Raw genomic sequence first — 26,934 nt, 5'->3', positions numbered from 1 at the left:
CTACCTATCTATATCAAACAAAGCTCCTCATTAGACATTAGTACTCTTCAAGAAAAATCTTGATGATTGGATGGGAGCTAGGAAATTCACCCCGAGGATCACTTCTGTGGCTCTGCTTGACAGGGGCACAGGAAAATAATTTTCTTGGGTGGCAAAAGCCAGGGTACCGTTTGGCTAGGCTTATATAGGCCCTAGGGCCAATAGCTTAGTACTTACCTATGTGAACCTATGTTTTATATATATATATATATATATATATATATATATATATATATATATATATATATATATATATGAATACATGCGTTTGGTCACACGACCGAATGTCGATCCATCGTAATTCCAAACCTAAATGTCAAAACTCATAGGCATGAATGCTCATAATGTCGCACGCAACGTCAAATTCAAAATTCCCGATCACACAACTGCCGCAACAAGCGCTACCATGGGTCAAGAGGGGGGAATAGTAGCCTGGCTGACGTTCGGTAACCCCTGGTTCGGCTATATATATATATATATATATATATATATATATATATATATATATATATATATATATATATATACATTCACATTTATGTACAGCTCCAGTGGCTTAGTGGTAATTCACTGCGGTTATGATGTATAGGGTGCTGGGTTTGAAACTTGCAAGGGCTCATTATTTTGTTGCTGGGCAGAACAAGGGCTGTTGGATACAGAGTGATTAAGGTACTTTTAAGCAGTTATAAGCAGGTTTGCTTGGCAGCACGCAAAGCTAACTTCCGGTTAAATAAGCTTACAGACAGTTAGCCTGACAGTGCTTTATCTGTGTAGCCATTGCTTGCCGCCATGCAAACAGGCTTAAACCCACTTACTACTGCTTAAAAGAGCTTACCTTTGCTATCCCGCTTATCCCATGCTAATTTCTTTAAAAGAGAAGGAAAAAGGGGTTATAGGAAAGTGGTGAAAAAGGGGGCACTCAGAGGGAAAAACAATAGGGAAAGTACGTAGGTTTGCTTGGCAGCAAGCAAAACTAACTTTCGGTTAAATAAGCTTACAGACAGTTAGCCTGACATTGCTTAATCTGTGTAGCCATTGTTTGCCGCCATGCAAACAGGCTTAAACCCGCTTACTACTGCTTAAAAGAGCTTACCTATACTATCCCGCTTATCCCATGCTAATTTCTTTAAAAGAAAAGGAAAAAGGGGTTATAGGAAAGTGGTGAAAAAGGGGGCACTCAGAGGGAAAAACAATAGGGAAAGTACGTAGGTTTGCTTGGCAGCAAGCAAAACTAACTTTCGGTTAAATAAGCTTACAGACAGTTAGCCTGACATTGCTTAATCTGTGTAGCCATTGTTTGCCGCCATGCAAACAGGCTTAAACCCGCTTACTACTGCTTAAAAGAGCTTACCTATACTATCCCGCTTATCCCATGCTAATTTCTTTAAAAGAAAAGGAAAAAGGGGTTATAGGAAAGTGGTGAAAAAGGGGGCACTCAGAGGGAAAAACAATAGGGAAAGTAGCTAGGGATGTGCAGGATGGATGTAGGAAAGGACCAGAGCTGTCCATTTCTTCTACAGCAACAGCTGTGCATATGTACTGAAGCTGGAGGTAGATTTGGACACTCAAACCCATGAGAGAGGGGTGAGGACAACATTAATGTGTTGTGAAGCCAATTAGACCAGATTACATGTGTCCAGTGGACATGTATGCAAAATGGACAGCTATGTATGGGGCAATTTTTTTTGGGGGGGGGAACAGATTGACCTTTTTTTAAGTTGAGAGTAGGATGTTATGGAAGTATAGTAGGTATATATGGGGAGTTAGGTTGGGTAGGAAGACAGACAAGACAGACAAGACAGCATACAGGGGCAGTATATGACACAGGTGGGGGGTAAACACCTTGGATGGGGAGGGGTGCTTGGAAATTGGAAGCCCATGAGCCCCCAAATGGAAACAGTGGGAGAGGTCCCCGCCCATAGGTTGTCACCACTGCACCTTCACGGCCCCAAAGGTGGCTGTGCTGGGGGCTGAGCAGGAAGGGCAGGCTGACCCTCTAAATGTGCCACACAGCCCTCAAGCTGGCATAGCAGATCTCCAAACTCCCTTCGGAGCTTGCTACACACCAATCCCCAGACCTGACTTCGGGTGGCAGGATCCTTTCCTCTCCTGCTCCCAGGGGGAGATGAGCCCCATCCCCTGAGGCGGTTCTACCCGAAGGTGGTGCAGGACCAGCAGACAAGGAGGTCCCAGGGTGGATCCCAGACGTGCTGGGGCCCGGTGCCATGGCGAGATGAGGTGGGAGAGGTGAGGCCACTGGGACCGGTCTTCCCAAACGTGCTATGGTGTTGCAGTCTTAGAACATATGTGGGTTAGTAATAGTCAACACAATCCAGGATTAGTTATAACAGCATGCATAGATATTCCCATTAACCCAAAACACCAGATTTGGAACAGTTGCATAGCAAACAGAACACATGCATATATGGAAGCACAGTGGCCATTACAATGGCATGCAAGTTACATTGATAGCAACAGGTTTCAACATGGAACATTAATATAAAAACATTTCAATATTTATTCAGCAATAGCACATATGTCCCAACAGTGGGTTTGGTGTTAAAATACCCACTGATTTGTGTATTTAGATTATTGTTGCAGATATGGTGGTGGGGAGAGAGAGATGCCAATTAACAACTTATATACTTGTAGTATTTTGTAGTAACTTGTAGTACTCACAACTTTAATGATCTTTGCTCTAATCATTAAGGTACAGGTATTATTACAATACCCTATGGTCTTGGTTTGAGCAGTGGTATGTTTATACACAGTGTATACTTCAACTGTCTTATAGCTAAGAGGGTGGCCTAATGGTTAAGATGTTTGCCTTACAAATACAAGGTACAGGGTTTGAGTCTCACAGGGGCTAATTGGCTAGGCTTAAAATGGCTCACAAGGGCAGTTAGCCTAGTACTAACCTATCAACCCCTATCTTACCTGGTAGACCTGTGGAGGGAATATTTGTTAACACTACCTGACTGTTTCTACACATATTCCCAGATTCAAAGTTAATATTATGCACATACCTCTCAATCTCTTAATGCACACACTCTGGACATAGCTTGGCAACATAGGGGTACAAATAGGGACATGTTATGAATATTGCTGTCATAAACATGGAGAGTTGCATGAGTGACAGGATTTGTTTTAATATACATTTTCTGAAGGGTTTGAGGTCTGAAAATCAAATGTATGTCTTATTTTGTGACTACAATTCTGAGATCATGCCACTGATTTGCCAGTGGGACAGAGGAACAGGCAGAAAATATGAGCCAATTATCTGGACATTCTGAAAAACTGTACAGTTGAAAGGTATGATTATGCATACAGCTTACTACCACTCTCAGGATTCGAACCATTGCTGTGTCTGCTAAAAATACACCATTTAAGTCACAGTAGAGTGTGTTATTTGGATATTACTGTCTATCTCTTCAGTGTTTTCTGTCTAAGTCTCTCTTGGCTGTACAATCTGATATTGTACTTCAGACATTCCTAGACAGTGGTTAACACAACATTACTATTCAGAGAATGCAACAATAAATGCCATACAATACCAGAGTAAACACAACCAGTCCAGGATTTAGAGCTTTATTGCCAGGCAGTTACAGTTTTATTTAAATATGACCTATATGGGACTATTACTGTCATATTGTCTGGTTTATTCAGTACAATCCATACAACAGTTTTTATACTGCCAGGTGACTTTCTACTACTTTATATTTATTTGGTATGACTACTACAAGCAGGATTGTTACTCACCAGCCTCTCAACACAGCCTTTGCAGCCAACTAGCATGGGCTTCCTGATTCACAGCCCTCTCAGCTACAGCTGTAAAGGAGACAGATACATATTTAGGTATACCTATCCATCACAATCACATGTTGGACTTTAGTAAAGAGTAATGGTATGATTACTTACACTCTGCTGGGACATCATCCCTCTGCCTTGCTTCTCGGACCCACTTGTCCAAGAGCTCCCTCTTTCTCCACTTCAAGTTGGCATAGTGGTGCCTGACCTGATCACCAGTCTGAGGGATACCAGTGGCACTGGTGAGATCATGGGCAAGATGGTCCCAGGCTTCCACTTTATATTGGGAGCCCTGGTACAGGCCGTGCAGCAGTCTCTTATCATGTTTTTTTAGCAGGAGGTCTAACATGACCTTGGACTCCTGTATGCCCCAGCACTGCGCCCGGAAGCGCAATCCCTCTCCAACTCCTACCATCCTGCCTACAGTGGATGGGTTGAGGATGTTATGAGCTATATTCCTACCTGTGGGGTTTAAATATGGCCGAGTTTCCACCCTTTGCCATGATTGGACAGTTTTGAATATGCTGAGCTAAGCTAAGCTACGAGCAAACCTGCTTAGCTAAGGTTGGCATTGCTTAAAGGGACAGGTTCAGCACTGCCTACCAATGGGCAAATCCACTTATCTGGGCTACTCATTGCTTAGCAGTCATATTTACACAATGCTTACATCTGGTAAGCAGAGCTCTGCAATGCTTAGCATTGCTTATTTTTCATTTTATAAACTATCTGCTGTATGTCACTGATTCATCATTCATTACATATTATAAATTTGTTTACTGTCCCTGACATCCCCCAATGTGCTTTCATTACATTTATTCATGTGTCACTATACTGTATGGGGCACTCGTGTTTATATAAGGATTTCACGACTTTATTAAACTGACACCTCACATCTGGACCTAATGCAGTAGTCCGGTTAACAAATATATGTTATTTAGTAGGTAATACTAAAAAAAAGTTTATGCACTGCTTTCACATGTAAAATGCAAATTGGTTATAGTGGGAATCAAACCAGGAATGGCTGCTCACAAAGTGCACGCTCTAACCACTACACTATTGCAATATGGCTTATGTTGGATGTCTCTTGCTATTTAACTTCTTGTGCTGTTTAAGCTGGACTAAGCGTAGCTAAGCAATGGACACACCCGCACAGCTACTCTTACAATTTATCACATTTATGAAAAAAAAAAACAGTTTTGTTGTGTTATTTTATCTATACCCTTCAGAATATCTCTGCTAATGCTAAACCTGTTATTTTATCAACTTTCTGCTTTGTGGGACAATTGTCCTTTTTGGCTTTTGTCAACATTCCTTACTCTGATGGGTTGGGAGGCATGCACTCTGTGCTTATGCTACCTGTGTTATCCTAACAACTTTTGGCTTGGTAGCATACTTCCCAACCTCTTAGAGCAAAATATCTGGACAAAGCCTAAAATGATGGGGGGACAAACAGGGACAGATTTTAAATAGTGCTCTTACTAACTTAAAAAGTTGATAGAATAATAGGTTTTACATTAGCATGAATTTTCTGAAGGATGTGGAGTCTTAAACTCAAATGTTTTGTCATTATTTAATGACTTCAATCTTCAGCTATTGCCAGAAAGGTACATATTTTAGGGAGAACACACCAAAAATATGAGGCAAAAATCTGGGCATTCTTCAAAAATCTGTACAGTTGAGAGGTATGCTTGGTAGGGATGACTGTCCTTTATGACTTTGACCACAGATTTGTTTTCCTGATGGGTTGAGGATGTTACGAACGTTCTCACTCATTTTTAATTGCCAATGTGTATTGTGAGAGCTCTGCTCTCAAACACACCCCCTGCACTCGTACATGGAACCATGTCCATTTTAGAGCATGGCAGTGCGCCTTCATAAATATGCATGGTGTGCTGCTGTGCTGAACAGGAACGGTCCCTGTCATGCAGGAATAACTTATTCCTGCATGGCTGCTTGCTGAATCCCAGGGATTATTGGAAAGTGCAGCAAAAACCTTCACTGCCTGTTTATCAGTTATGTTTATTCCACATTTACACAAAAAAGCACTCCAAGCAATTCTGATGCATTTTAAAATAATTTCTTATTTTTAATAACAAAAAGCAATACATTGTATCTTTTTGGCTCTGTACCACTGGCGGGGGGGGGGGGCTGATATTGGAACCATATGAGCCAGGTGCTAGGAGAGCCATCTAGGAAAGGAGGAAGTGAGAGGCAAGTGCTTGGGCCATCATGCTGTGAAAATCTCTAGAAGATCCTTATGTCTATTTCTCTCTCAGTTGCCTTTCACTTACAATGTTTTGTGATCCTGGAGAATATTTCTGCCTTCTCTGAGATTGCCATCTGCACAAGCACTACTTCACATTGCAGTTTCAACTGATCACCAGTCTTCATATACAATGTGTGGTTATGCTGCTAGAACCAGCCTGATGTCCAGTCCGCACTACAAAACAGCAATCATAGTACATAAGACTGTGCAGCACTCAATGTGCCAGTTGTGGTACAATGCTGATGAGAACTGGCCATCTCTGCATTGCACTGTACATAATATATTGTATCTGACTTTTCCACTTCAGATGTCAAGTACTGATGATCCTAATGTGACTAGCAGCACCTGATAAGCACAGACTCCATCTGTGTATGCCTCACCTCTGTGGGCAATATCATGTATATTTAGCATATGTAACTAGTGTCCCCCAGTATGTCCATACATCTCAGTATTATCAGTGTCAGTGATTGTTTCATCAGTCACTGTACTATCGCATATGTTATAACCCTCATCCAATGATGTGGGCTCTAGCTGTGTCCCAACAGTAGTGATCATTGAACCATGATGTAAGGCTGTCCTGCACAGTGCCACTTGCATGTTAATTGTGTGCTGTCTGTATACAGTCACTTTCACCACGTGGAGCCTGAAGACAGGAAGACTCTGAACAGAAGAGCCCTCACTAACTGCTAGGCCGAGGAAGAGTTTTGACAGTGAAGACCCCAGACTGGAATACCATAGAACCATGCTCTAACACCAGGAGCATCCCCCCTCTCACCATGAATACCCCACAGCAACCAGGTATAGATATTCCAGACACTTGGCTTGCGTTAACAAAGTATCTTGCAATTTAGCGTTGAATGTTTTCTTTGTAATTTGGGGTTTCAGTTTTTATTTTAAATTTATTTGGCACAGTTAGCTATTGTGTGTTATGTTCAGAGTGAAAGCTCTATTGATAAATTGGATTTCATTAGTAGTCTCTAAATGAATGGTCACTTGAGAAAATTACCTAAATCTTAAAACTTCCCTGCTATATTTCTTACGTTGTAGTGACCACATGGATTTCCATAGTTGACCTATATATTTCATAATTACTTAGTAAAATGCCTCTAGACAAGTGGTTATGGCACAGTGTTATAAAGGGCATTATACAAGGCAGCTGACCACGTTACTGTGATGTGCCTTCATCACCATGCACGCATCCTGTGCATTTGTGTACCACCATTTCAAATAACTACAATATTATGATGAATGCAGTTTCTCTGGTGCATGCAAGAGAAACATTATACATTGTGCATAATCTGGGATAATGCCTTACAGGTTGTGACTGTACATAATGCATAAATAATCAGTGTAGTTTTGCAGTTTATTATGCATGAGCATGTTAAAAACATAGTGTCATAATTGTCCACAATGTAGCAGTATGACCTCTATCACATTAAAGCACATACATTTGCACATAATAAGTCAAAAGTTAAGAAAGGAGCTACCACTCAGTAGCCAGAATGAGAAGTAGCAAGAGCCACACTTTCACCTTGTTTGACATCAGAGTGATGTACACCTGCTTTTTGGACCTTGCACTATGAATCAGGAATAAAATATTTATAATTTTCTTGTTATTTCCAAAAAGTTAAAACATGCAATTTAACCTATAAGGGGCAGGGATGGAGCCAGCACAAGGCAACAGATGCAGCTGCTTAGGGCCAAGTGCTGACTGGGGGATCCTTATAATATTACCAGAAAAAAAAACACATTTCACTTTCACCATTTCCCCATTACTCTTCAGCCCTCAACTGGTTAGTTTTTGACATCCAGGAAGTATCTCTCATTGGCTCACATGCACAGCCAATGAGATAGGCTTCCAGGAACTTCAAAGGGCCTGGTATAACAAGTGTAGGGCTTTGACAGTATTTTTGTGTCTTCCACGATTTGCATTGCACAGTTTTCAAAGTACTGGGATTTGCGTTGCTTTGGTGGTATTTTCAAGGGTTCAGCAATTCAAAGTGCTTGTATTTAAGCTTCAGTAATATTTTTGTGGCGTCCAGAATTCAAAGTGGGAATTTATCCACTGAGAGCTTTAAAGTGTTGGGATTTGAGACTTACACTGTACAAGTGTGTGTGTGTGTGTGTGTGTGTGTGTGTGTGTGTGTGTGTGTGTGTGTGTGTGTGTGTGTGTGTGTGTGTGTGTGTGTGTGTGTGTGTGTGTGTGTGTGTGTGTGTGTGTGCATGTATACGCGTGCGTGCATTTTACCAGTAGATCAGACCCATTAGGCTTCACTACTTAATCAAACTCTGGTAAGTCACTGAAATACATCAATAATGCTAGTCATTACAGGTTCATAATTATTATCTCAGAAAATACCTGATTTTTGCCTCCTGCTTATGCTCTTCACACCCCTCCCTTTTTAAATTTCAGTAGATTAGTTAACCTAGGAGAACTGTCTTGTTAAGTAACTTGCTCAGAGTCACACAGTAGGCAAATGGCGGCAAAAAGAATCAAAACACATACCCTTGACTCCAGAAAACAGCTCATTAGGAGCTTGGGTGTCTTAATCTACTGTGCCTACTGCCAGACCTTCTTTAATTTTTTTTCTCTTGTAAATCACTGAGGATTACAGTCAAGTCAACAATGCCAGTCATAACAGTTTCATAGTTCTTAAAGTTAAGAATATTTATGCCCGCACAACACCTGTTGCTCTGTTAACTTTGTAAGTGAATTAGAGTTGCCTGTTAATGAAATACTTCCTGTAGTCAAAAGTACAGGGCTTGAATCCTTCCACCTCCATCTGCCTACTCTATGACTTTGAGCAAGTCACCTAGACAGTGCTCCAGTGGATTTATGTGTCAACAAATAGAAAAAAAGAGAACAATATTTAAAATGTATTTTTGTTTGGATCTTTGTCCACTCATTATTTTTGGTTTTGTCCAGAACTCTTGAGCAAGTTGAGAAGTATTCTGATCTGTTCTTTGCAAAATGTGTGGTTTTTCTGGCAAATTGCTGTGGAATGCAGTCACTAAATATTGACAGGTATTTGAGTTTCAGACTCTGTGTCCTTCAGAAAATGGTTGTTAATGCAAAGCTCATTATTCTAACAAATTTCTTGGCATACAAGAGAAATAGTTAAAATATGTTACTGATTTTTGAGTCTTTGTCTCTGCTTCTTGCAATAAACAGAGGGGAGGGCATGGGGTGTACTGTTTTGCACTGTATGTTGTCACAGAAGTGAGTTGAAATACACTTCTCTGTCATTATTTATGCATTTGCTCATTCATTTTATTGCAAGCAAACATCTAAATGTAGGCAGTCATACAAGGGATTATAACTGATGCTCACATTTATGTGTGTGTATAAATAGTTCCTACATTCTTAAGTAGTTATGGTGCAAAGGAAGGAATTGATTGTAGCAAACAAGAACATTGTCATATGAGCCATGTTCTTTAGGTTCTATCTTTGGTTTCCTTGTTTAACTGATTGACGACAGTGGGCTTTGCTGTAAATAAGCTGAAAAGACAGCATGAAGTGAATGAGTTTTTTATTTATTTATTTTATTTATTTAAATTTGTTGACCGGGAGTGTCCGACTGGACGTAGGTCCATTTTCAGCGGAGGCCCGGGGAGAAAAGCTCCACAGTAAAATAAACAGACAGTAGTTACATTGGATTACATAGCGATTAACAATTTAACATAGCAATTACTTATAACATATTTACAGATGAAGAACATAGTACATCAGTAGACAACTAGAATCTTTATCTGTGAAGTACATAACAGACATTAACAAATGTTACAATGATAAGTTCCTGCTGTATAATAAGTACTAGGCTTATGAGCATCTGAGCTTGCTATAATCAAGGTAGTTAGTGGAGTGGAAAGAAAGGTAGTGGTTGGATGGGGTGGATGATATTAGAGTGGGAGTTGCAAGGGCATAGCCAGCATGTTTTTAGGTGCGCTTTTAGTAAAGTTTTGAAGTGGGTGCATGATGGTACGGTGGTAATTGTGGGTGGAAGGGAGTTCCATAATTTGGCTATGGTGCAAGAGAATAGTGCTTCACCAGCAGAGTTATTGGCTTTAGTGATCTGCAAGTGATTTTTGTTGCTGGATCTTAGTGGTCTGGTGGTGCGATAGGGTTGGAGTAGATTCTGGAGGGATGGGACATTTAGTGGATGGTTTACTAGTTTGGGGGCGAGTGAGAGTTGATTCCACTGAAGGAGGTGAGGAAGTTCAAGCCAGCCAGTTCAGCAAGTGAGAGACAGTGGTGACTACGGTAGGATGCCCCTGTGGCGAATTTGGCGATTTTGTTGTAGCAGGTCTCTAGCTTGTTTAGATCACATTGCCTTAGGTTGGTATATATCGGAGAGGCATAAAGTAGGGTAGAGATAAGGTGGGAATTTGCTATTGAAATCTTTGCTGCTTTGGTGAGAAATTGCTTATTTCTGTATAACGCTCCTAGTTTTTTGTGGACTTTTTTATGGTCATGGATATGTGAATGTCAAATTTTAGTTTATTGTCTATTTCCACTCCTAGCAATTTGGTGTGTTCAGTTGGGTATATAGTGGAGTTGTCTTTTGCTGTGATGTTAAAGTGAGAGTTGTTTTGAGTATGTTTGGTGGGTTGGAAGATGAGTAGTTTAGTTTTGTTTGGGTTGAGTATTAATTGGGCATTGGATAATCATGTTTCAACAGAGGAAAAGGCTTCCTGTGTAACTTTTTGCAGTTTGGGTAGGGACTGGGCTGAGCAGATGATGGTCGAGTCATCTGCGTATTGTATGAGTGTGCCGTGTTTGGTGGCAGAGGCTAGATTATTGGCATAAACAGAGAAGAGTAGGGGTCCAAGGATGGATCCTTGGGGAACCCCTATGGAGACAGGTAGTTGGGGAGATATGTCATTCTGCCATACAATGGATTGTTGGCGGTCAGACAGGTAACTCTGAATGTTTAATGTTAAAACATTAACTATGAATGAAATGCATTGTGTTGGGCTACAACAGTTTGTCCAGTGCTTAATGCAGATAAGGTAGACTGTGAGTGGCTTCCTGTAGTGCAGAGTTCGATTCACTCAGCCATCAATTGCCTATTGTATGAGTCTTACCAAGTCACTTCATTATATAGTGCTCCTAGGCTGCCCCTGTAAATGGATAACTGTGTCCAGTTAACTGTCCCAAGCATTTATTAAATGTATTACACATTTATTTTGAATTCCTGCACCCTTCAGATAGTTGCTAATTAGTGCTTCACTGTATGTTATTTTACTATGAATTCCACAACATCTCTTGCTGTTTAATGGAGTGTCAGATATATTTTCAGTAAAAGTGCATTTTAAAGGGAGAGAAGTAGACTGTTGCTCATGCTAGGTTTTTGTTCATCAGATAACTGACAAGTGTGTTTGCTGTAGACATTTCAATAAGAGTTTGAAATTAAATCCAAATCTCTATAATCATTGTAAAAGAAGAAAATAGTATGCACATCAACAGGTTTGAACAGTGTTTTATGATTACCAGGGAAAGACAGTGAAGTAGAGGAATGGAGAAAAAGTGTTTTGGTACCGATTTTTGAGAATAAGGGTGATGTGCAGAGCTGTAGTAACTACAGAGGGATGAAACTGATCAGTCACAGCATGAAGTTATGGGAAAGAGTAGTGGAAGCTAGGTTAAGAAGGGAGGTGATGATTAGTGATCAGTAGTATGGTTTCATGTCAGGAAAGAGCACTACAGATGCGATGCTTGCTCTGAGAGTGTTGATGGAGAAGTATAGAGAAGGTCAGAAGGAGTTGCATTGTGTCTTTGTGGATTTAGAGAAAGCATATGACAGGGTGCCTAGAGAGGAGTTGTGGTATTGTATGAGGAAGCCAGGAGTGTCAGAGAAGTATGTAAGAGTGGTACAAGATATGTACGAGGGTAGTGTGACAGCAGTGAGGTCTGCGGTGGGAGTGACTGATGCGTTTAAGGTGGAGGTGGGATTACATCAAGGATCAGCTCTGAGCCCTTTCTTATTTGCAATAGTGATGGACAGGTTGACAGACGAGATCAGACAGGAGTCCCCGTGGACTATGATGTTTACAGATGACATTGTGATCTGTAGTGAGAGTAGGGAACAGGTGGAGGAGACCCTGGAGAGGTGGAGATATGCTCTAGAGAGAAGAGGAATGAAGGTCAGCAGGACTAAGACAGAATATATGTGTGTGAATGAGAGGAAGGATAGAGGAATGGTGAGGATGCAGGGAGTAGAGGTGGCAAAGGTGATGAGTTTAAGTACTTGGGATCAACAGTTCAGAGTAATGGTGAGTGTGGAAGAGAGGTGAAGAAGAGAGTACAGGCAGGATGGAGTGGGTGGAAAAGAGTGTCAGGAGTAATTTGTAACAGATGAGTACCAGTAAGAGTGAAAGGGAAGGTCTACAAGAGGGTAGTAAGACCAGCTATGTTATACAGATTGGAGACAGTGGCATTGACAAAAAGGCAAGAGTCAGAGCTTGACGTGGCAGAGTTGAAGATGTTAAGATTTGCACTGGGTGTGACGAGGATGGACAGGATTAGGAATAAGTATATTAGAGGGGCAGCCCAGGTTGGAAGGTTTGGAGACAAAGCCAGAGAGGCAAGATTATGTTGGTTTGGACATGTGCTGAGGAGGGATGCAGAGTATATTGGAAAAAGATGCTAAGGATGAAGCTGCCAGGTAACAGGAAAAGAGGAAGGCCTAAGATAAGGTTTATGGATGTGGTGAGAGAGGATATGCAGGTGGTTGGTGTGACAGAGCAAGATGCAGAGGACAGGAGGAAATGGAAACAGTTGATCTGCTGTGGTGACCCCTAACGGGAGCAGCCGAAAGAAGAAGAAGGGAAAGACAGTGAAGTAATGAGATAATGGTATGAGGTGTGGTGTGGTCCATTACCCTACCTAGAGCCACATTTGACCATGATCCAGCTCTGATAAGGGATGGCAGCACTGCCGACAACCTCCACTCATACAGTGGATATAAAAAGTTTACACATCCCTGTTAAAATGCCAGGTTTTTGTGATATAAAAAAATGAGACCACAATAAATCATATCTAAACTTTTCCCTCTTTTAATGTGACCTATAACCTGCACAATTCAATTGAAAAACAAACAAATATGTTAGGGGAAAAATATAAAAAATAAAAAACATATAATGCACTGATTGCATAAGTGTGCACACCCTTAAACTCATACTTTGTTGAAGTACCTTTTGATTTAATTACAGCATTCAGTCTTCTTGGGTAGGAGTCTATCAGCATGGCACATCTTGACTTGGCAATACTTGCCCACTCTTCCTTGCAAAAACATTCCAAATCTGTCAGATTGTGAGGGCATCTCTTGTGCACAGCCTTCTTCAGGTCACCCCACAGATTTTCTTTTGGATTTAGGTAGGCTCTTGCTGGGCCATTCCAAAACGTTAATTTTTGTCTGGTGAAGCCATGTTTTTGTTTATTTGGATGTATGCTTGGGGTCATTGTCATGTTGAAATGTGAAATCCCTCTTCATCTTCAGCTTTCTAGCAGATGCCTGAAGGTTTTGGGCCAAAAGTGACTGATATTTAGATCTGTTCATAATTCCCTTCACCTTGACTGAAGCCCCAGTTCCAGCTGAAGAAAAGCAACCCCAAAGCATGATAGTACCATCATCATGTTTCGCCGTGGGGGTGGTGTTCTTTTGATGATGCGAAGTGTTGTTTTTCCGCCAAATGTACCTTTTGGAATTGTGGCAAAAAAGTTCAACCTTGGTCTCATCAGACCATAACACATTTTCCCACATGCTTTTGGGAGACATGATGTATTGTTTTGCAAAATTGAGCTGGGCCTGGATGTTTTTCTGTGTAAGAAAAGGCTTCCATCTTGCAACCCTACCCCATATTTCAGACATATGGAGAATATGGGAGATTGTTGTCACATGTAGTACACAAGCAGTACTTGCCAGACGTTCCTGCAACTCCTCCAGTGTTGCTGTAGGTCTCTTGGCAGCCTCCCTAACCAGTTTTCATCCTGTCTTTTCATCAATTTTGGAGGGACGTCCAGCTCTTTGCAATGTCACCATTGTCCCATATTTTCTCCACTTTTTAATGACTGTCTTCACTGTGTTCCATGGTATATCCAGTGCTGTGGAAATTTTTTTATACCCTTCTCCTGACTGATACCCTTCGACAATGAGATCCCTTTGATGCCTTGTAAGCTCTCTATGAACCATAGCATTTACTGTAGCAGGCAACTGAGTAAATGTCAGGAAAATCCTACTAGGACAGCTGAATTTTGTTTGGGTTAATCAGAGTCTCTTTAATTGATGGCAGGTGTGTACCCAAGAAGACTGAATGTTGTAATTAAATCAAAAGGTGCTTCAACAAAGTATTAGTTTAATGGTGCGCACACAAAACAAAATATTAGTTTAAGGGTGTACACACTTATGCAACCAGCGTATTGTACATTTTTTTTTTTTTTTTGTATTTTTCCCCTAACATATTTGTATGTTTTTCAATTGAAATGTACAGGTTATAGGTCACATTAAAGGTGAGAAAAGTTTTGAAATGATGTAGTGTGGTCTTATTTTTTTATGTGGAGCTTTTCTCCCCAGGCCTCTACTGAAAATGGACATATATCCAGCTAGACTAGCCCGGTCAACAAATGTTAAATAAATAAAAAATAAATAAAAATATATCAGAAAAATCTGGCATTTTAACAGGCGTGTGTAAACTTTTTATATCCACTGTATATTACCAAATATGTTATGAAATACAGAAAAGGGAGGGCATGAGGGGGGAATACCTCTCAACTGTCCAGATTTTTGCAGAATGTCAAGATTTTTGCCTCATGTTTTTTATCTGCTCCTCATACGATATGTGGTTTTCTGGCAAAATATTGAAGATTGAAGTCACTAAATAATGACAGGCATTTGAGTTTGAGACTTCACATCCTTCAGAAAATGCTAACGTGTCACATTTTTTTCTAGCAACTTTTTTAAGTTTATAAGAACAATATTTAAAAGATGTCCCTATTTTGGGACCTTTGTCCCCTGCCCCCATTATTTTTGGCTTTCTCCAAATTTCTTGTACTAAGAATTAAGAGCTGTGGGGGGGCAGCAATGTGTGATGCCCTCCCTGGTTAGGTCAGACCACAAATCAGTCTTGTTTGAAGTAACTCTGGAACTGACACACTCACAGGAAGAAAAATTATAAAGAAACTTTACCAAAGCTAATTACAGCCACCTAAGCCATGGTATAAAAAGCTTCATACCACCTGCAATCGCAAACTTTAATGATCACTGTGCAGAAGCATAAGCAAATACCCTGTACAAACATTTAAGTGACTGCATAAACTGCTGTACCTGACTGGATCAAAACCAGATCTTCCCATAAAAACAAGCCACCGTGGTGAGTTTTAAGTATAAACAGATTATATTACAAGAGGAAGTAACTGTTGCCCAAAAACAAGAGGGATATCACTCTGCAGAGGAAGAGTTCCATCCTAAGCCTAAAAAAAAAAAATCAGACATCTTGCAAAGTCTTTTAAAGCAAATTACAAAATTAAAATTGCATCCCCACCCAAGGATAATCATAAGGCATTCTTTAACTACATCCAAAGTCTAAAAGGGAATGCCCATCTATGTGCCGAACTGGTTGTAGAAGGGATCACTCATACTACACCAGAAGATATCGCCAACCTGCTAGTTGACAAGATTCAGCACAAACTTCACTCCCCTATCCCCACCTACCTTATCCCAAAGCATACCTGATACCAGCCCACTGTCTACTATCTCTAAAGAACAGGTAATCTCTGCACTCGCCAAGGCCAAAGACACAGCCTCAGTGTGACCAGATGATATCCCAGGTTGTTTACTTGTTGTTGCTGTGTCTTTTGGCTTTTCCCGGCTAGGGGTCACCACAGTGGAACTTCGGTCCGCTAATGATTGGCAGTTGATTTTTACATGCTGAGTTGCCAACCCTAACGCACAACCTTCAATGAAGGTACGCCCATTCATGCATGTCTCCACACAGAAGATGCTCTAGCTGAGAGTCGAACCAGTCAGCATCTTACTGTGAGGCGACAATGCTACCGCAGCACCACCACCACCGCGGTATCCCAGGTTGTTTACTAAACAATCTAAAACAAGACTTAGTGGACCCACTTGGCATTCTTGTTAATCATAGCTTGAGAACTATGTTCCTGCAGAATGGAGAACATCAACAGTAATCCCCTGCATAAGGGAGGGCCATCAACTGACCCTGGGAACTACAGACCATAAGTCTAACCAGCCGCATCTTCAAGGCCATGGAAAGAATTATCATGGACCTTATCAACAAGGACATAGGTGACCTCCAAACACTAGACCCAACCCAGTTTGGCTTTGTTAAGGGTAGATCATGCTTATTAAACCTGGTAGACTTCTTTGAGAATGTCGTAAAGGCCAAGGATGATGGTAAGAGAGTGCACATAGGCTATCTTGACCTTGCCAAGGCACTCTGTCAAAATTGGTGACTCCACCTCCACCAGTAGACCCGCCACCGGTGGAATATCACAGGGGTCTATGCAGGGCCCCTTACTCTTGGCATCTATTTCTCAGAAGTCCAGGCCAAAGTGACAGCCTTTTGCTCACCAAGTTCATTGATGATTGCAAACTTGAGCAATCATGGAGTCCCTCAGTGATGTCAACATATTACCAGGAGGGCAAACACAAACAAATGATTAGTGCCAAAACCATGGTCTAAAACTAAATGCAAAAAATGCATTATTATTCCCTTTCGCAAACAGAATTCCCTACAAATTATGGTATTGACAGCACCTCCCTGAGTTCCAACCCAGTAGTGCGAGACGTGGGAACACAGATTGATAGCAATCTGAACTTTGACCACCAAGTTTCCACAGTGGTAAGGAAAGCCTTCTACGGAGTGCACCTTATCAGCAAGAGCATGGCATCCAAGTCAAGGGATATTATAACTCCACTGTACTCTACCCTCATTAGACTACCAATAGAGTATAATGCACCCTTTGGCATGTACCTCACCAGACACCTCAGAGGTTTCTCACTAAGAAAATACAGGGACTCCAAACCATGACCTAAGTGGACAGGCTGAAAGCCCAGTTACTTTACTCTGTATCTTGTAGGCTGCTGAGAGGTGACGTGCCTGGCCTACAGGGAAATCTCTGACTCTGCCCTAATGGAAATGCTGCACATCTGAAAGTCAAATGGCACTAGAGTCGCTCACTCTAGGGATCTCAAACTAGCTTGTGACATTAACAGAATATACTGGAGAGACAGACATGTCTCCCGTAGACTGCCGCTTCTCTGGAATAGTCTTTCCATTCACGTAAAATAGAGTTCCTCACTGACCCTACTCAAACGCAATCTAGGTAATTGAATGGGAGACAGCAAATCTGCCCCGGGGTGGTACCCTTGTCCCTCATGGACAGGGGTATCTGATGTTGATCACAGACCTGCTCTGTTCATAAATTTTTTCTGTGAACTACCCAAAAAGAACAAATGGTGATATTTGGGATTAACATGCCTAGGCTTGTAAAGGCTCTAGGGCCCCTAGCCTAATACCCGCCCATGAATCTATGAATAACCCTCTCCCACTTATACAGTTGTTTGTCTTTTTGGCTTTTCCGGTTAGGGGTCGCCACAGCGGAACACCGGTCTGCTAATGATTGGCAGTCGATTTCATTTTTTATGGTGCCGAGCCCGAAGCCCAACCTTCAGCGAAGGCACGCCCATTCACACATGTCTGTCAGAGGCCACTCGACCACGGGAGGACATTCAGACTCCACACAGAAGGCACTCCGGGCAAGAATCGAACAGAAGAGCCTCTTGCTGTGAGGCAACAACGCTACCACCGTACCACCGCAGCTTTTCTCCCCCTTACCATGATAAGCACACCAGGCATTATTATGCACCTATAAACAACCCCCTCCACTTATATAGTAAATTAAATTACCATGATATGCACAACAGGCATTACTATGCACTTATCAATTGCCAGAAGAACTTGAAAATGACAAACATTAACAGCTCTATACTGACGTCACGTGCATATGTCATTTGCAGTTCTACCTAGAGATAATTTGTTTGCTGAGTTCTTTGACTACGTCGTTTGTGTTTGTCAGCACTGGAAGTCAAACCAGCTGCTACACATTATGGAAATGTGTCAGAGATTGCGCAGCTTGGTAAGGGAGGCCTAACATGTACTCTGTATTGCATGGTAACAATCGATTTGTTCAGCGTAGGATACTGTGCCCTGAGAGAATGACGCGTTTTGACGTTGAGGGAACGTAGATGTACGTATGTTGTATGAGATACTGCTGGAGTATTTGCAGCTTTCAAATTCGTGGTGTAATTGTGTTTATTTGTCTTGTGCAGAAAGTTTATTCTCAAGAAACAGCAAAATAAGTGAGTCAGTTTTTTTTTCTCTCGAGCCTGTAATAGATGTTTTAACCTGGAAAAGCCGAAAGAAGAAGGTATTGCGTGCCATGTCAGGGGAGCTGTCAGAGAGTTGATGTTGCTTGGGATCTTATTTTATGTTCCATTTAGAGCGTGCATTTATTCCGTCCTCGAAATTGGATAACTGAAGTAGTTAGACGTTTTATTTTTCAGATTCAGAGAACGTGTAACACCCATCTTTTGTTGCTGTAAAATAATGATTTCCATGATTAAGTGTCCCCGATTTTTGTTTGAAAGCTGGCGTTTTCATTTTCGGCTGTAATTGATAACCTAAGAGGCTAGTTGGACCCGCCATCTGTATTGTGTGTATCCATTCTTCAGCCCTCTCTACTCGTGCTGTCATTAGACTCATTTATCGTCAGCCGTGCTCATGTGGAAAGTTTTCTAACGTTGCTGAGTCTTACACTTCTGTGTTGAGTCTTAACAGTCCCCCAGAACCCTGGAAAATCGCTCCGGACTATAATTGGTCGATAATACTAGGCATTATAGTTTACTTTTTTTCTGAAGTGAACAGTAAAGACATGGGCGGTATTGAAGTGTATTAACCCACTAGTTAGTACTGAAATGTTATGTACAGCAGGCATTTTAGTTTTATTTCCCCTAGTAAAGCATTTCTTTTTTGGTAGTGAATGTCTACAGTAAAACATTGGGTTGCTTTCGGCACAGATGATTAATATTAATTGCATTGCAATGTGTCAGGCGGGGCTTGCTACTGCGCATATGGTGGGTAAATACACTTCAATATCACCAATATATGTCTATATAAAGCAGGAGCGGCCTTAAGTCAACTGGTGCCCTAGGCAAATAAATGACCCTGATTTAATGCTTCACTCGGTATTTTCTTGGCTTTACCAAGAATTCTTGAGTAAAGGTCACCATACTGTATTTAATCTTCTGTCTTAGCTCGATGAACAGTAGCTGTAGCTCTGATGTAGTATACCAAACTTTGATTTTTATAGCGTGTCTTGATGTTTTTGTATACACTCGCGCGCACAGACATTCACACGTATGAGCTGCATGTTTTCAACACTGTTTTTTGCCAAGTGTAAATGATGTATTTCCCTTTCTAAGCACAAGCGGATAATCAGTGCTGTGTTTCTTATTAGTAGCTCAATAACTTCTGACAAAGGCTCTTGTCAGCTCGAAAGCTCGAGTAATTGCAAAACCTATGTTTTGGGTTGCCACTTTTTCAAATGGCTAAAGTGAGACATTTTTTGTAGGAAATGTGAGACACCGACAGTTCAAAAGACAGAGCTTCACTTTCTTACCGAAGTAAAAGCTTATTCTTGAGCATTTGAGTTGCTTATGCTGTTTCAGGTTCAAAATATGAGAATATTAAAGAAAACTTTAGGTATATTTTTTTTTTTAGTAAACTCTCTCATGGGATCAGGAGGTTACTAGGCTATTGGTGCTGAGGCCCTTATAAGCCTAGCCAAGTCAGTACAGAGAGCCACAGGTGGAATCTCAGGAGTGTATTTTCCGTTTCCCATCCAGTTTGTGCTTAAAAAGGGATAATGAGGTACTTTGCTTGACGTACAGAGGGAGTCTGTTCCACAGATGGGGGAGTCTCTGGGACAAGTCCTGTTGATATTACAGACCAGTTTGAAGTACGGGTTGCTCGAGTGGAGTTTGACTTGCGGTTATGCAGCATTCCCGGGTAGATGTTTGAGGTCTTGGGCTATCCTGGTGAAGAACCTCTGTGGTCTCTCCAGCTGCTGCATGTGCTTTGCGAGTTACATGCCGAAGGGGAAGTTGTACTCAGTTGGCCTTATAAGGGAAAGAATACAGGGATCTTATGACCTCTTTGTCCCTGGATGAGATGCCCTTGCTTATGAGGTGGGCTGTGTAGAAAGCTTTCTGTACAACGGAAGCAATATGGTGGTCAGAAGTCAGGCAGCTATCAACCTGGGTACTTAAATCCCTCACTACTGATTGTGTACTTAGGGCGTTATCGATGTGATATGTGGGGACGTCACTTGCCCCGTAGGGGATGATGATGCAATTTTTGTCATTCAGCTTGAGGCCATGTTTCTGGCACCAGTCATTTGTTTGGGTGAGACCCTCTTGGAGGATGTCCACATCACTTGGGGAATTGATGACTGCGCCCAGCTTGCAGTTACCTGCAAACTTTTTCAGTCATAGCCCACAGGTTTTGGCCTGCATCTCAGAGAAGTGTATCCCGAATAACAGAGGCCCCAAGTCCGATCCCTGGGGTATGCTGCTCATTACAGGTCTACTGTTTTGTGGTGGCTTCCCTATTTTGATTAGGTGAGTTCTGTCAGTGAGCCAGTTTGCTACCAATCTGGTAACATTTGGATTGATGCCTAATTGAGAGAGTTTATCTACTATGTCCAAGTGGCAAATAGTGTTGAAGGCTTTGGCCAGGTCAAAGTAGGGGGTGTGCACTGTCTTCCCCTCATCCATGGCTTTGGTGGCTGTCTCAAAGAAGTCGACCAAATTTAACAGACATGACTTTCCCTTGACAAAGCCAAACTGTGTGGGAGTAGAGCGTTTGGAGGTTGCCAATGTCCCTGTTAATGAGGTCCCTTATCCGTTCCATGGCTTTGCAAATCAGGCTAGTTAGGCTGATGGGTCTGTAATTTCTTGCCTTTTTTTATTTTGCAAATAACAACTGCCCAAATAGAGACAGTCCTGAACAGAGAGGGACCAGTGGTAATCCTACCTATGTTGATCCAGTAAAAGGTATTACACCATATCTGTGCGACCAACATGGCATTTCTTAAAAATCCTGAGAGTTTGACATGGGTGTGGTCATTTAGTGTTTTTTTTTTTTTCTGTAAAGATGCATGCATAGTAGTAAAAAAAAAAAAATCCTTAATTGTTTAAACTTTATTATTATTATTTTTTAGTTAAGCTGTTCAGTTCATACTTGAAGTCCCTTAGGAAATGTTCTACAGCTGCCTATTTGTTCTGTATTGTGCGAGGTAGTGTTCCACCTTTTGGAGATAGGCCTAGAGCTATGCTTTCATATGTCCAGAGTAGGACATTTCTCAGTGAATGCAACAGTCTGCAAACAGATTTATCTGCTACACAATGAATATTGGATACATTTCATCTCATGATCATAATATTATTTATTTATTTTTTTGATGTAGGGTGGTGATTATTTTATTTTTAGTTTTTCTGTTACAAGGTTTACATTTTGCAACATTTATGGGAAAGATTTCAACACTTTGTTTAGTAAAGTAAATACTGTGCCAAGTCCTCTTTGAAAATTAGGACAGGTGATACAAGTCTAAGGAGCAAGCACATTATCTGTATTCAACTGTTCATGCACCAACCAAGGAGAAAATCTGTCTTTAAATAGTGTATTGCCTATCTTGATTTTCAGAGAATTGTGTAAACATCTGCAATATATAGTGGAAAACATACAATCTGATGATTTAACTCTGGTAAGGACAGCTCTCTGCTTATTAGGATACAGCCAAAAAGTAACCATGAACAAAGGCCCCACATTTTAAGATGGTGGTAGAATAAAGTAACTTGAATTAATGTGTATTTCTAAAGTAAAAGAAAGTTGTGATTGTAATGATTTCGCAAAGTTACAGATTTGGAGAAGGACAGCAAAGATTTGAGCAGAAAATTGGGAATATACCTAAAATTTAGGGACAGTTGAGATTAATTTTGGCAAACTACAACTGGTTTTAGTTTAGAGACTCTGCATTTACAGGAAATTTAACTGTACAGCAGTAACACATCAGATACTTGAGCTATTTAAATTAATGCTCCTCTTCAGATACTCTTATTACATTTTTACTGTCTTAAGAACTTGAGGCAAGTACTGTTAGAAGTTAAATACAAGAATTATTGTTCCTGTTGTTAAAACAGGGTCTTTTGCTGTATATTGACTTTGGGAAAGGGAAATTATGATAACCTGTAAAAAGCTGAACAGATAAGGACACTATTTATCTAGTTAGGTTAACTCAGGCTATGTGCCCACTTGTGACCTGTATTGCAGGACATTGGAGATGTAGATTGTAGACCCCTTCCCCTTGTTGAAGCATGTGTACATGTAGTCTCACAAGAAGAAATACCTTGTTTATCTTGCCAGTGACACAGCCACTGTCATCCTGCATGATTTTATAGGTTCCTAGGTTGGTACTAGGCTGTCGGCCCTAGGGCCTATACAAACCTAGCCATAACAATTCCCTGGCTATTTTTTCTTCCCACGATATTTACTTCCCTAGACCCCTGTCTAGCAGGGTGAATTTCCTATCTCCCATCCAGTTGTCAAGGTTCCTTTTTAAGAGGGCCAAAGAGGCGCTCTGCTTGACATGTATGGGCAGTCTATTCAAGTCTGGGGAGTGTCTGGGTCAGGAACCTATCCCTCCAGTATGTTTTGTTCATTGTGATGACCAGGTTTAGATCCCTGGAGCGTGTGGCTATGAGGGATTTGGATTTCTTTTTTTTTGTTTTTCAGTCTATGCTTTTGTCTCTCTGGTCTGATGTCATTTTGTAGAGACAGGGAGAAGCTGCTGTAATGAGAGGGCTTTTGCTGTGGTATGTCCCCCCCTCCCTTTCAGTAGTACAGTGGCTGCCTACGTTTGACTGGACATGTTAACCTGTATTTTTCATTACTTTGCTTCCTTTGGTTATTGGTGGTAGTTCATTACTCAGGTGTGAGGAATCTAGTCACTGATGCAAATGAAATGCTGACAAATTCAGGAGAGTAAGATGTAAATATGTTTTTTTTTTGTGGCACTCGTTAAAGGGAAGGACCACAAACAAAACAAAAATAATGTTTGAGTGGAGTTTTCTTCGTCTGCATTTGAGAAGTTTGAAAGCCTTGTGTTTCTAAAGACTCCCAACTGTAGATTCAGGTTATATTTATCTGAGGTGTAATGCTGTCAGTTTGTAACTGATGAGTTATATTTAAATGTCAGTGTTTGAGCAATTGTTTTGTTTAATGGCTGTGTAGTTGGAATAAGTGTCTTAACCTAATTTCTTTCTCCTCCCCTTCATGATGTTACAGGTAATGCAAACGGAACAAATAAAAACAAATGGAAGAATTAAATTTATGCTTTTCTGTATGTGGCATGCTTGTTGGATTACAGGATAGGCAGATTTAGAAAGAAAAACTTGATATTTGATTGGAAATCTCCTTAATCTTAAGCCTTTAGTGTTTTAAGCTAATAAGCTACCCAAGAAGTCCAGGGAAAGTATTTGCCCCAAAGGTGCCCCTGCATTTCTGTCTCTCATCATTGTCTAACTCATTCTTCCTGTCATTTAAACAGTTTGTCCAAATCTGTGTTTGTGGTCCATTCCTTTAATTTCTAGTCACACTCTCTTATTTCTGCCTACACACTTTAGAATTACAGCCCTTCTTATTAGGATTGGTCTCTGAAGCTGAAAATTGCTGGAATGTCCTGTAAGAAATCTCTAATTATTTAACAATTTTGTTGCTGTTGGAAAAATCTGCTGTATAGAAAGCCACCGTTTTTGTGTAAAACCCAGAAAGTGGAGCCCATGCTTTCATAATTTGTAAATATCCTCTCTAACTATTATTGAAAAAGTTAACAAGTAACATGTGTTCAACATTTCTGAGGTCTGTTCTTGCATGTTATATTCATCGTTTGTCAGATAGTGCAGACTATTAAAGCTGTGATTTGTTAAGCTACTTCCTGTAGTCCAGGGAATGATTCTGTAAGCCTCCATTTATCTATCGTGCGACTTTAACTTAACCGGACAGTCCCCCCTTGCTGAGTCTGAAAGTTAATCATGATCATTGCTTTACAGAGATTAATAGATGTATGTTAAATTTTAGAATACCTAGTCATCTGACTTTTATCAGCATTCTTTGCAAGTTTGAGTGGGCACTATTTAAAATGCAGGTAGTTGTTGCTTCCTACTATTTAAAAATCTAAGTGAAAAGTGTACTGCCTGAGTCGTCTTTAATGGACTTCACATCCAGATGTTTTTTTTTTTTTTTTTTTTTTCCAGAAATCAGTTTTATTTATTTCAGAGACAATTCACCAACAAATTTACAACAGTCCAATGTACAGAGTGGGTACATACAAAGAATACAATCATATTGGGCATAAGACCATATAGATAATTTACCAGCAAGGTTACAATAAACAAGGAAGTGGCACGTGAGCAACAGTACTGCTGATGGCTTTGCATTAAATAAAAAAAAAAAATAGTAGTATGACTTGTTTATAAAGATTTTTGACTTTACTTTGTTAACCCACAACTATATACAATATTTACGACTGCTACAATGAGAAATCTTGTTGACCAGGGAGTTTACTGTTTTGTATGTTCTATACAGTTAATACGAAACTGCAGAATTTACCCTGCTTATTATAATATTGCGTATTCAGAGAACAGAAGGCAGTGATTTATTATAAGCTAACGTCTGTAATATTTACAAAGAGTATTATTCCTTAAGAATGTGGTCAGTGAGAAAACCCCAAAACGTCTGGTAGTAGGAACATTTTTTACTATTTCTTATTTTATGGGAGGTGTGATGTATTTGAGTGCCATGTTTCTGTATCCCTCCCATGCAAATTTCGATCTAGCTAACCAGTTTTGAGTGATATAAAGTTTCTTTAACATGAACAGAGTGATAAGAATGTGGAATTTCTGCTTGGGTATTTTGTCTGTGGTAAGGTGAAGGATTGCAAATTCCTATGAAATAGTAGTTTTCCCATATCCCATCTTTTCTAGCTTGACTCTTAATGAACCCCATAGATTTTGAGCAAATTTGCAGTACTAAAGTATGTGAAGTAGGTCTGCTTGCATCTTTGGGCAGAAAGGGGAAGAGTGTGAGTTAAATTTGTTCAGTCTAATTGGTGTGAAATAAGTGATGTTGATTTATTAATTGTGTGTATAGTAGATTTCTAAAAGGAGATATTTTGTGTTTTCTATAGCATGTGAAACTTGTTACATGGTAATTTTATTTATTCCATTCCAATATTTAGAGAGTAGAGCACATGCTTGATATTTTATTATTGTAATTAATTTGTACACAGTAGAAATCATTTTCTTTTTATACAGTAGACTTCTCAGAAGCATTAATGTTTGCACATCTTCAGCTATGTTTTTGAAAGTTGCAATGAGTTCCATGGTTTGTCTAGTAATAATGTATTTTTTGCTTAAGTTGAAGTTTTCCTGATTTTGTCAGTGATTTTAAGTTTGTAGAAGTCCCAAATGATGAAGTGTTTGATTAATGGATATTGGGCTAGATTTAACATCTTAGTCCCCATTGTTAAGTGAGGGTTTAAAAAAATTAATTAGTTGTAATAGCTTTAGAATATGTGAAAGGATTAGAAATTCAAAAAGTCCTTGGAACATGAGAATTTTATAATTGTTATGTTGTTGTTGTGTCTTTCGGCTTATCCTGGTTAAGGGTCGCCACAGCGGAACTCCGGTCTGCTAATGTTTGGTAGTGGATTTTTACGTGCCGAGTTACCAGCCCTGATGCACAGCCTTCAACGAAGGCACACCCATGCCTCCACGCAGAAGGCGCTCTAGCTGAGAATCGAACGTGACAATGTCTTGCTGTGAGGCGACAACGCTATAAGTTATGTACTTTACATTTTTTTAAGTTGGATTGTCCATGAAGGGGGAGGGCTTTGGGGTTGTCTGCATTCTTTAATGTGATTGTGCCATAATTTAACCCACAGGGGGAACCAGTCATTGCTCAGTGGGTTAAATTCAGCAATCTGGATAATTCTGTTGTAACATATATTATTTTATAGTACAGTACAAAATTTGGTAACCCCATGCCTCCTTTATCGTTTGGTAGTATTAATTTTGTATAACCTAATTCTGGCTATTTTCTGATGCCAAATAAATTTGGATAGGTCCTCCTTTTTTTTGAAAAACTATTTACAAATTGTAGTATTGGTGGCATAGAAGTTTCAGAAGAATATTAATTTTAACTATTGCAATTTTAGGTAATCATGGGAAATTCATGTTTTCCCATCTCTGCAGATCTAGCTTTACAGCCGTCCATTTTTAAGTTATTTTGTGTATTTAACATGCAGATGTTATTTTAAGGATGAGACCACTGAAAGACTCAGAGGCGTGTTAGGAAAGTCTTCATAAACAGAGATTTAAGATCACAGCCATCGGTATGCTGAAGCACAAACAAGCAAGCAGCTTGTTTATCACAGGAAATTCAATTTTGTTTTCAGACTTTTTAGAAAAAATTTTTTTACATAGTTAAGGTCATTGCTTTCACTGTTAGGATGTATTTAATCAGAACTATAAACTTCAGTTTTGGACATTTTGTTTTTGTAAACTTGAATATCTGAATCTCTCGAGTAAGATGAAGAAATTCAGCTTGGCAAGGATTTATTTTGTGGACTTCTCCAGCAACTGTATTTATGGCGGCTTTTGTAATCTTATTGAAATAGGGAT

At 40.2% G+C, this 26,934-nt stretch overlaps 1 protein-coding gene across 4 annotated transcripts in view; it reads left to right on the top strand.

Annotated features, from left to right (window-relative positions):
• Positions 1 to 18,160: 18,160 nt before the first annotated feature.
• CTU1 (cytosolic thiouridylase subunit 1) overlaps positions 18,161 to 26,934 on the top strand; it is a 61,973-nt gene continuing 53,199 nt past the window's right edge. Inside the window, exon 1 of one of the 4 annotated variants that reach the window (XM_044068330.1) lies at positions 18,161 to 18,272. Coding sequence is in view for 1 of the 4 variants with exons in the window: in XM_044068328.1 (XP_043924263.1) it covers positions 18,382 to 18,383 (2 nt within the window). In the remaining 3 variants the exon portion in view is untranslated. The other 3 variants (XM_044068328.1, XM_044068329.1, XM_044068331.1) reach the window with 3 other exon arrangements.

This window comes from Protopterus annectens, chromosome 4.part0, assembly GCF_019279795.1.
Source record: "Protopterus annectens isolate FY-2018-M chromosome 4.part0, PAN1.0, whole genome shotgun sequence".
NCBI classification, from domain to species: domain Eukaryota; kingdom Metazoa; phylum Chordata; order Ceratodontiformes; family Protopteridae; genus Protopterus; species Protopterus annectens.
Note: the sequence above shows the minus strand (reverse complement) of the source record. Positions and strands in the feature narration are given on the sequence as shown.